At 39.4% G+C, this 12,319-nt stretch overlaps 1 protein-coding gene across 3 annotated transcripts in view; it reads right to left on the bottom strand.

The window, feature by feature from the left end:
* The window catches only part of LOC132156385 (protein unc-13 homolog C-like), a 153,006-nt gene that overhangs the window by 114,464 nt on the left and 26,223 nt on the right, over positions 1 to 12,319 (bottom strand). For all 3 annotated transcript variants that reach the window (XM_059565376.1, XM_059565374.1, XM_059565375.1), the window contains 2 exons: positions 3,893 to 4,112; positions 1,521 to 1,748 (listed from right to left, as the gene is read on the bottom strand). In XM_059565376.1, coding sequence (XP_059421359.1) covers positions 1,521 to 1,748; positions 3,893 to 4,112 — 448 coding nt within the window. The remainder of the gene's footprint in view (positions 1 to 1,520; positions 1,749 to 3,892; positions 4,113 to 12,319) is intronic.

Raw genomic sequence — 12,319 nt, 5'->3', positions numbered from 1 at the left:
ACATAATAAAAATGATATTGGCTATTTTAAAAAGGGGGAGTGGCTGCTAAATATGTCCCGCCCTCTCTTCCTGTTTCAGTTTAAATAACTTCACCAGTTAGAACAACGCTGCTTGTTTCAAGGCACTTCAGGGGACCTTTAAGCAGAGAGCTGTTTTTCTCTCTGTGTTCTATTGACACTCTGGCAGCGTTGCAAGCTTGGCAATAATTCACAGCCTCTTTTGACCCTCAAAGTCAGGTGAAGGAGCATCACTGATACGGACACACACAGGATCCAACTTTACCTGGCAGACAGCTGAACGAATACAGCGGCTTCTGGGAGACAAAATACGAGTGAAACAAAGCAATGCAAGGACGTACATCTGCAGATGGACAGAAACTGTTCTTTATGACTCAGAGAAAAGGCTGCGACGGCCTACGCTTCAGTCCACAGCAGATGGTTGCTGTCGTCTAACGGTTTGAGCTGTCAGAAAACAAGCAAAACTCTCGGCACATTTCCCAAACTAAAATGAGCAGTATTTTCTCACTGTAGGGTCTGTTCCAGTCACAGACACATGGACGCACAGACAGACATTAAGAGTGAACCTCATGAAACTTGTCAAGAACACCAACAACTTAAAAACTACAACAATAATAATAATAATAATAACAATAAATAAACATACAAACAAATAAATAAGAATTTTTATAAAATCTGTATGAAATGCTACATTAAATATAATTATAATATAACAATAATTGTAAAATAATCATATTAAATAAATAAAACAAAAATTATATATATATATATATATATATATATATATATATATATCTTCTATTTCATGTTACATACAATTTATTATATGAATATAAAGTATAAATACATGAATGGATATGATGAATAAATTAATAAATACAGTTAATATAAAATACAATAAAAATTTTCAAAAAATTAAAAGAGAAATATTTCATATATATTTTATTGATTTTACAAATTGTATATTAAATAAAATAATATCATATAGTAATTTACCAATAATAATTGTATAATTGATAATTAAAATACTAAAAGGGTCACAAATACATTGCTAAAAAAATTACTATATTAAGAAATAATTACTGATTATAATGACTTATATTGTCTTTTTAAGCATTGCATCGCGTATCGCACTGCGTAAACATAAACCATGTCTGCATTTATGATTAGAGAAACGCCAAACAACAAGCACTACTCTACACTGCTCAAAACTCACGTTAAAGTTAAAGTTACGTCTTCTTTCTTTGCGTGAACATTTGGGCGACGTTATGCAAATCTTCCCACATCATGTAGACATGTAGGGGCGTGTTAGTAAGAGCCATTTTAGGGGGGCGTGGTTCACTTAAATTATAAAGAATAATTCTTGACTTTAGTTTTTGCAACTTTACAGATCTTCTTTATGCACCAACAGCTTGTTACACTCCAAAGAGAAAGGACAAATTTAAATCATATCATATGACCCCTTTAATATAATTTTATAATGAGATTCATTCATTACTCACCTGTGATGGTAATTTTGGCAGACCACTTGGACGTCCCCTCCAGCACAGCCAGTTTGGCTGTCTTCAGGTGAGTGTTGAAATCTTCCTTCGAGAGCTGAAACATCTCCTGGATTACCTCAAACACCTCGGGCCGGTTCTTCTCCCTGATTTTCATCCGTTCCTTCATGGCCATGATGATGTTTTGGGTTTTGTCTTCAGCTCCATGTTTCGAGCTCTTCTCTACAGCACCTGTAGAATGATTTACATGAGTTCTCACATTATCAGTGCTGATATGAGCTGTAAAAGACTTTTAGCATAGTGCATGATTTGTAAACTATTAAATTTTGATGTTTGCATCACATAACTAGCTCCATATGTATGGCTTTTCTTGCGTAGTAAACTTGCTCAGTAGTGCACCCGGTATAGCCCTGCACTGACGACGTGGAGCTCTCGAGTCTCAGAAAACATGATAAAAAAGTTCAAAGGCTTGAAGAAGCAAGATAAAATGGCATGGTTGCTACAGCAAATGCATTTTTATCTCACATAATCTTGCTTTTGTTAACATAATTGTTTTTAGGTTTAGTGTAAGGTGCGGTGTTATTTTGCAATAGAGGAATAACTTTTTAGCATCACTCACCGAGCATTTTATTTCTGAACTGACACGATACGTACAACATTGGCCACCGGTGTCGCTCTACAAAGTCCCTTTAAGATATAATAGCCACTTAGTCTATTTGATTTTGAAGTGTATGTAGTGTTGCACATCTCTAGATGACTTCATGGAGTACAGATGACTCACTGCTGTTTGAAAAATATATCTCTCGGCACTCTATTAAAATGAATCATTCATTCAGAGAAGCATCATAAATACCTTGCAAAAGCTTTATAAGAGTGTTTAAGAGGTGCTGGATGTGAGGAATAAAACAGCATGACTGAGAGAGACAGTTTACTAGTGTCTCGCTCTAAATGTGACCTGAAAACAGTGGAGGTCAGTGGAGAAGCCAAACCAAACCCATATTTAAACACACTAAATACGATGGGTTTTGATGGCTCGTTTAATAAATCTCTCTCTCCACGTCTGTGAGGTTTACTAGGGATCTCCTTCACATATATCTCAACCACAGCCTGACATTAGCGCTCGTCTGAGAGAACTGCGCTGCACACTTGAGTCTTACCTAAGTGAAAATGGTTATTCTGTTTGTGATGAACTGTTTAAATGGCAGAACAAAGAAACAATAAAACAAACAGCTGCCGAAAGCAAATCATCAGAGCTAAGAGCTGCCATGCCATGTGACAGACAGACAAAGGCATTTCAAAATGATGAACACTGCTTATGGGCTTGCAGCGTGATAAAGCAGACTTACATTTTGTGAAGAAAAATGAGTGTTCACCCATGCAAAACTCACTGTTACAATGCAAAAGCGTAGCTGTGGAGTTTCTTTTAGTCATTGCAGCTGTTCACGATTGAGTGATTGTGGAACACGACACAAAATCACCAAATTGTCACTTTTTTGCATACTTCATGCATAATTCACCAATAACTGCAATGGTATAAAAAAACTGCAGTGTTACTAAGATATTTATGTTAGTCTGGTGAATAATCTGTGTCCTTAATGTTAATCAAACAACAAAAGACAAAGAGAAATTCTCTCCTGACTGAATTACTTTAGTAGATGTAATAAGGATCAGTATATAATTTATCATAGCAAAGTGTTTAATTTTACATTTGATTATTTACTTTCTGCAGTATTTTCTAAGAATTTTGAATGGAAGCCTGTTTTCGCCATAGAATAAAAACGAACAAAAGTAAATGCAACTTTTTTCCATACAATTTGAAAATTTTTGTTGGCAATTCTCAAATTTATATCTCAGATTTATGCCTCAAAACTTTTTTTCTCTGAATTTGAGTGTACAAATTACAAATTTTCATGGAATAAAATTTTAAAGTTAATTAATTGTTAATAATTCAGATATTTTTATTTTTACGGGAATAAGGTCAGAATTGTAAGATTTAAACTGAGAATTGCAAGAAAAATAAAATAGAATTATGAAACAAAAAGTTGCAATTAGCTTTTTTTCAAGTGGGGAAAAAAAGTCAATTTGAATAATGAACTTACCCTGATGAACTTATTTTAAAAACTTATTATAAAAATAACCACAAATTTTCCACAAAATCTTGTAAAATTACAGCCAAATGAAAAAAAAAAAGTTAAATCTTAGTGGGACTGACTTTTAGCTTTAACACACATTTTAATGCAAAAGTAATGGTGATCCTTGACTTCTAATGGTGATTAAAATACCAACTACACTTTCTAAAGATGGCTTTGACCTTCTTCATCAAGCTTATTTAATCAGCACTGAGATCAGGTATAAAAGGTTAAATTTGGACTCACGTTGGAGACAGTCTGCGTTCAGGAGGTCCTGGCATTTCTCATGACATTTGACCCCGCATTCGGTGCAGCGCATGCCCTGTCGGGCGATGCCCCACAGCAGACCCTCACACTCGTGACAGTAGGTGGGTGCCGTGGCCGTCCACACCTCGAAATTATGGGGTGTGGTGGAGGAGATGGGATAGATCAATGCTTGCAGGGTCTTTCTGAGCACATGCAGTTTCTGTGAAAAAGAGAGAATTTACAGCAAGAAGGTACGAGGATGCACACACAATCAATGTTTTTCTCTAATCATTGAAGGTCTTAGAAGAAAAATGAGCATTCGCAGTGATCACTGCACTCGAAATGCACATTACAGCTCTGAATAAATGTGGTTAAAAAAACAAAAATCTATATTACTGCAGTTTTAAGGATAACCTGTGCTCATTAAAGTAACTACCAAGAAAAACACTGCAACTTTGGGAATATATATATATATATATATATATATATATATATATATATATAATTTGTATTTTTTTTGTTGTATTTTGTATTTTCATTTGAATTTTTTAAGTTTAGTTGGTTAGGTTTGTTGTATGTTTATGTCATTTTTATTAGTTTCTTTTTTTATATTATGTTTACATTGTTTTCATTCATTTTTATTTCACATTTATTTTATGTATTTTAGTAAATCAAGTAAAAATAAATGAAAAAAATCTAAGTTTTTAGATTTAATTTTATTTCAATTAATGTTTATTTTACTTCAAGAAGCGTTTTTTGTTTGTTTTGTTTTAGCTAAGTAGATTTATGTCTATATGCTTTAATACACAGTCAAATAGAGTTAAAATATATTATTTTATAAGCAATATTATAATATTATAATATAATGGTTCAAAGCATATTTTCCACACTTTACAAAATAAAAATGCATAGCAATATGTACACTGTAAAAAATGACTGTGATTTTAACGGTAAAAAACTGTGAAAATGCTACAGTACAAACCTGTTTACTGGTTAACGGTAATTTCCTGTAAACTTTACAGGGAAAAACCGTAAACTTACGTTCCCAGAATTCTCTGCGTTGCATTTCAAATTTTGTTTGAATTTGATGTTTTTTCTTTGAAATAACTATGTTTCTTCTTAATTTTTTCTCATCTGTTATGTTTATTAGGTTTGTATGTTACATAAAATGTTGTTAAATTAATGTTTATTGCATATTTCAGTTTAATGAGTCTCACCATGATGGTGTTTAGTGCTTGTGTGAATGACACCGTGCACCTTCTATGTATCTTATTATTTAAAAGCTGCTTGTGATGGGCTTTGTTTCACCACATGACTTTCTCATCACCACCTGCTTTTGGTGGTTACCAGTGTAATACAAAGGTACAAAACAGAATTCAGTGCTTCAATAAGTTCGTATATTAATATTATATCAGTTAAATTATGGTATTAAACTGTAAATATAAAGTAAAACCGTTAAACCTACAACAATGTAACTGTATTTTTTAAGGTATAAAACCGTTGTTTATAAAAATGTTTTTTCCTAAAGTTAATACTTTTTATTTTACAGTAAATCATTGACTCAAGCACCAGATTTAACCGTAGAAACAACAATGACAATGGCTGCCAACCGTAAAAGAAAAAAATGTTTTACCCGTAACTTTACGGTGGAATTCTGGCAACCCCAGCTGCCAGCGTTTTACCGTAGAATCTACGTTTTTTTTTTTACAGTGTACCTACACATATTTTTAATGAAACACATGAAAAATACCATATTGGGACTTTTTGGAAAACAATCATTATCCCCAGCAAAATCACTGTGAATATTTTACGTGCATAACAAACACAAACTATAAGTCAATGTCCTAAAAGAAGACATGTAATCATATTTCTAAATCAGATTGAACTACATGCTCTGTAGTTCAAGAACTCCACTGATAACAAAACACTCCTAAAAGCACAGATGCATCGGTAAGCTGGTGTTCAGAAAAATCATAATATTGTGGTATAAAAAAAAAAACATCTCATGCTGATATTAATTTCACTAATTATAGCATACATGTGAAGCCCACACAGTGTTTTCAATTTGCCCCTGTTAAGACTAACAGGGTGAATCTCACAAAACCAAAACTGTGAAGAGCATGCCACATTTGATGAAAAATGAAAAGAAACATAAAAGAAAAGATTTTGCATTTATATATTTCCAAAACGAATGAAGCACACCAATTCTTTGCACTTAATTGTTTAAACTAAATATCATATTTGTGTGTTCCTCTTCAGGAACTCGAGCTGCGTCGAAAGCGCTTTGGGGAACGCGTTCAGCGTACGCGACTCTGAATATCGTGTGTAATCAGTCCAATGGAAGGGCATGACGTCACCGACGTGGTGACGTAAGCGACCAGGAAGCTATAAAAGCACGTGCCACGCAGCTGGCGTCAGCTTTGCGTCTTTCAGCAAGCGCTCTGTGTGTGAATGTCATTTGGCCGTCTTGTGAGTCTTATTTACTGTTGTCTGTCCAGTTAAAAGAGCTCCTAGACATGCCAAAAAGCAAGGCAAAAGTTAAGCACTCAGATGGCGATTCCAAATCGCGTTATAGGCTGTGTGTTCCTCCATGCCCGAGATATATAACGGGTGGGGATACACACAACCTGTGCGTGGTTTGCCTGGGTTCGAAGCACGCTGAGTCGGCTCTCGAGGGGGCCGACTGCCCGCACTGTGAGCGAATGTCTGTGCGGCTGCTTCGTTCCCGGAGGGCCCTCTTCAAGGAGGGGGCCTTCGCCAGCGTTCCCCGCGGTGCTGGTCCCGCTTCTGCCGAGGCAGAACGGCGGCTGCACTCGTGGGGTTCGCAAGTCGATCTTGTGGAGGGAATGGACACGGGCCAGTCCCTATCTCCTTCCACTTCTGCCAGATCCGGCACCCAATCCCTAGAGTCGGAAGCACGCACAGCGGTTCCTTCCACTCAGGGTGAGGGATCGACGCTCCGCCTCTCTTCCGCCGAGGAGGTCGATGTGGAGTCGCTCGATAGGGATTCGCCACCCCACTCGCTACAGTATGAGGAGCTCTTAGAGGTGGTTACTCGCGCGGTGGCCAAATTAAGTATCGATTGGCCCGCCGAAAAGTCAACTGAACCGCAGAGAAGCAAGCTGGATGAACGCTTCCTGCGCGCGAGTCAGCCACCTCCCAGCCGGGGCCTTCCATTCTTTCCCGACCTGCATGATGAGATCGCCAGGTCGTGGAAACGTCCATTCTCGGCCCGCCTCTACATCCCCTCGTCTGATTACTACGGAAATGTAGTGGGGATGGGAGAGCACGGTTATAGAGCGATGCCCCGGGTGGAACAGACGCTCGGCGAGCTATCTGTCCCCTGGCGCGGCATCGTCTCTAAAGGCCCCGGCATTGCCCTCAAAGCCACTAAGAACAACTTCGGCTTTGGTGGGCAAAGGGTATGCGGCTGCAGGTCAGGCTGGTGCGTGTCTGCACACCATGGCGGTGTTACAGGCATACCAAGCCGACCTGCTTAAGGAGCTAGACTAGAGAGAGGAGATCAAGTCCCATGATATCTCTGAGTTAAGAAGGACCGCTGATCTCTCCCCCCGTGCCACCAAGGAGACCGCCCGAGCGATTGGGCGGTCCATGGCAGCTATGGTGGCCGCGGAAAGGCACTTATGGTTGACCCTGTCCGATATGAAATAACGGGACAGGGTCTGCCTCATGGACGCCCCGATCCAGCCGACTGGCCTGTTCGGCGATGCAGTTAATTCTGTCGTCGACAGGTTCCAGGAGGCCCGCAAACAGGCGGCGGCGTTCCATAAGTTCCTCCCTCATCGCTCCCTCGGGGCATCTGGGAAGGACTTCCGACTCTTCACTTCATGGTGCAGAGACCGCCAGCTAGACCCAGCAAACTGCCCAGTTGGTACAGTTCTGGAGTTTCTACAGGCTAGGCTCTATGCAGGGTTGACCCACTCTACTCTGAAGGTCTACGTGGCGGCCATTGCGGCCTACCACGCCCTTCTCGACGGTCAGTCTCTGGGAAGACACCCCCTAGTTACACGTTTTCTCCGCGGTGCACTGAGGCTGAGACCTCCAGTACGGTCCCATATTCCCCCGTGGGACTTGGTTGTGGTGTTAGAGGCTATGTGCAAACCCCCGTTTGAACCTATTCAAGATATCTCAGACAGACATCTCACACTTAAAACCTCTTTTTTGTTGGCTATTACCTCTCTGCTGCGAGTAGGAGATCTTCAGGCCCTCTCGGTGGCCCCTTCTTATCTTGAGTTTGCACCAGGCATGACTAAAGCGTTCATATACCCTCGAGCGGGATATGTTCCCAAGGTTCCCTCTGTTACACCACGACCTGTAGTGCTGCAGGCCTTCTGTCCTCCTCCCTTTCGGGAGCCCGACCAGGTGAAGCTAAATTGTATGTGTCCGGTTCGAGCACTGGACGCATACGTCCACAGAGCTGCCCTGTGGAGAAAAACTGACCAATTGCTTGTGTGCTACGGTCCCCCCAAGAGGGGTTCTCCTGCTTCTTAGCCTCGACTATCCAACGACTAATAGTCTGCTATCAACGTTACCTATGAGTCCTCTGGTCGTCCCCCGCTGTCGGGAGCCAAGGCTTACTCTACTCGGGGTATGGCGGCCTCTAAGGCCTTCTTAGCAGGTGTATCCATGCTGGACATCTGCAACGCTGCAGGGTGGTCCACGCCCTCTACATTTGCTAGGTTCTATGGCCTAGATATGCCAGTCACTCCAGGCGCTTCTGTCCTCCTGTCCTGAGCTGTGCTCTTCGGATACACACCAGGCAGGGGTTTGGTAGTCTGGCAGCTTTAGGACTCGTTCCCCAAAGCGCTTTCGACGCAGCTCGAGTTCCTGAAGAGGAACGTCTCTAGGTTACGTATGTAACCCTAGTTCCTCGAGGGAACGAGACGCTGCGTCTCGGAGCCATACCCCCGGCATTCCCCAAAGCTCTTTCGACGCAGCGTCTCGTTCCCTCGAGGAACTAGGGTTACATACGTAACCTAGAGACGTTTTTTCACATTACAGTAATGAGAGTAGTTAGGAAAATGTACTCCTTAATTGTCATGAAAACAATGTTACAACTGCAAAAAAGTACTGATCCATAAAATAAGCTTCATTTTCTGTGAACAGGGTATTATCCCTTCTTTCTTTCCTTCTTTTGATTTTGAAGTCATGTTGTTGACAGGTTTGATTGGATTCACTCAGTGGACATTATTTGTTGTGAACGGTTTGCTTCCACGGGCAAAAGCTGTACAGAAAATCTGACGGCATCCTCTGTATCCTTATGAAAGAGCAGAATTAATGTGCACATAAATCTGCCCTTTTACAGCTGGATAAGACAAAGAGAGTGAAGGAGAGGTGGGCTGGTGATGTACAGCACTCTGAAACCATGTTTTCTCCTTTCCCACTTTTGCTGAGATGTGTGTTCTCTACACTCGCCCACAAAGTCATTACATTAAGAGCTGCCGAGATTTCAGAGTCCAAACGGCTAATAATGAAATAAAGCAAACTAAAAGTACTGCAGAGTGAAAATGCAGGCTAATTAGCAAAGTAAACCTAAAAATAGTGTAGGGAGATTATTCTTTCACTGATCTCTGAGGGAAAATTTAGATACAAAACACCAATAGCATTAAATACAAAGTGCAGAAATGCACCAATGAAACTGCGCTGAATGATTAATGGTGGTTGTCTTAGTTATATGGAACACTTAGGGGTCTCTCACACTTACAATTAAACAGACTGTTTTTTAGGACTAATAATGTCCACTCTATTATATCTGATGCAGCTGATAAATGGTGTGGATTATTGTGATGTTTTTATCAGCCGTTTGGATGCTCCTTCTGACGGCACCCATTCACTGCAGAGCATCCATTGGTGAGCAAGTGATGCAATGCTACATTTCTCCAAATCTGATGAAGAATCAAACTAATCTACATTTTGAATGTCCTGGGGGTGAGCACATTTTCAGCAAATGTTTGGCTGAATTATTCCTTTATCTCAGATATGACCAAAACAACGGAAAAGCAAAAACGGAAAAGGACTTTACAAATTAATCTAGCGACTCCGGAGAAACCAGATGAGTTATCCTCAGAATTAAACACTGGGCTATCAGCCAGAGAGAGGGAGAATATTCAAGGAGTAATCGCTCATGTTGAACAAAGCGGTGGGCAGTGTCACAAACTCCAGTAGAAATGAGGGACGGAGGAATGAAACCATCTGTCAAACACACAGCCGCTGACCCAAACACTTCACAGCATCTTAAACAGATCGTTCACCCCAATAATGACAATACTCGCCCTCATGCAACTCCCAACCTTTTCTTTTGTGTTCAACAGGAAGTAAACTGACAGAGTTTGGAATGACTTGGCGGTGAATAAATAATAATAAGATTTTCATGTTTGGATGAACTAAAACTTCAACTGTTAGAAGAAAGCAACCCTCTCTTTATTTCTCTGCAAGTCCTTTGAGAAACGCCAGCCAATTAAATGTGTCTGAAGACCTGCTGACTGCATCTGAGCATCAACATCGATAATAATTCAGAATCAGAATATTAGAATGATTTCTGAAGATCATGTGACACTGAAGACTGGCGGAATGATGCTGAAAATACAGCTTTGATCACAGAATTAAATTACAGTTTAAAATATACTCACATAGAAGATGGTTATTTTAAATTGTAATAATATTTCAAATTTTTACAGTATTTTTGATCAATTAAATGCAGCTCTGGTGAGCATAAACTTTCAAAAACTTTAAAAAATCTTACTGACTCCAAACATTCAAACAATAGCATAGATGTCAGCTACTAGACATAGAGAAACAACGCAAGTTGCCATCACAAAACATTGAACAGATGTGGTCTTTTGAGTCATTAAAAGCTTAATATAACGAGATATCAAATTTGAAATGAGTTTAATGCAGAAGAACTATTCAAATGTGCTAATGTTTGTACACTTCCATTCATACAAATACAAATGCATGTTTAGATATATTACAATATTAGTAAATCTAAACATTACAAATTGACCTCGACTTGCAAAGCATTGCGATCATTTAATACAGTTTAACATGTAAGCTTTTTATGACTTGTTTACATGTAATTTTTTATGAAAAACCTAAGCCATACAGTACAATATATCATGTTACTTATATACAGGGTAAAAAAAAAAAAAAAGAGGCCATTTAAAGAGAATAAAAAAATGCTGGTCATGTAAAACTAAATTATGAATGTTTCTGGCACAGAAAACCTTGACTAAGATTATCTCTGACTGAGGTTTTTGCTAAATAATGTCACGGACCGAATCCAAACAATCTCTCTCTTGCTGTGAGTGTTGAGGACAGACATACAGATATAACAGTTTCTGTCCTTGTTTTCTTCTTAAGCATATGGACGCATTGGCTGCTTTCAGCATGCTTTTCTCAGAGGGATTGCGTCTCTTCTGTAATTTCTCCCTCAGCCCCCTCATCACTTTGTTTCTTTCTCTCGCTCATATTGTACTTTCTTTCGCTCTCTTGCTGGCGTGTTTAATGCATTTAAAAACTCTCAGACATGTGTTCGGCCTACTTAGAAACCTGCCGGCCAGCTCTCTATATCTGACCTTCCTCCTCTTTAAGTCTAAGATCCTTCGAAGGCTGTTTGGAAACAGGTGCATCTAAAAGAGTGATTGTGGTGCTTCTATTCTTCAGAGGACTGCTAGTGTTGAATTAAGGTTGACTGGACCAGCCCACTGAAACCCGACTCTGACCTGTCTATTTATCACACGCTAATGCTGGCTTCAACTCATGCCGCAATGATTGTACTCTATATCGAACTGTATGTCCTGTACAAGAGACACCAACACTACTGCAATGATGTAAGACTAGTGTAAATCACTAGATTTCCTCCAGACTTAACGGGAGTGAAAATCATGTTCTATATGCAATATCTATACCATGTATATGCACTTTGTGCAGCACTTAAAGGAATAGTTCATCCAAAAATAACAATTCTGTCATCATTTGCTCACCCTTATGTTGGCTTCAAATCTGAAATCCTATTTTCGTCCATACAGTTAAAATCAATGGGGTCCAAAACAGCACTTGGCCCCACTGGCTTTCGCTGTAACGATGGAAAAATTAGATTTTCTTCAATCTTCTTTTGTGTTCGACAGAACAAAGTCAGAAAGGTTTGGAAAGACATGAGGTGAGTAAATGAGTCATTTTTAGTGAACTATCAGCTTTCTAGAAAATATGACTTATTCGGCTGTTTTGTGAGGCAACCAGCTTTTGTGCCTAAACTACATTTCCCATCATTCTCTGCAGCAGAACAATAATTATAGAGGGTTTTTCAGTGGCATTGGTTCTGAAAGTATTTTTTCCATATGCATTATAAAAAAAAAACTTTGTTCAAGAGTTATAAGCCATGAACCAAACCAACAAGCTACAAAGTGA

This window comes from Carassius carassius, chromosome 13, assembly GCF_963082965.1.
Source record: "Carassius carassius chromosome 13, fCarCar2.1, whole genome shotgun sequence".
Lineage (NCBI taxonomy): Eukaryota > Metazoa > Chordata > Actinopteri > Cypriniformes > Cyprinidae > Carassius > Carassius carassius.
The sequence above is the reverse complement of the archived record's forward strand: the minus strand, read 5'-3'. Positions and strand labels throughout refer to the sequence as shown.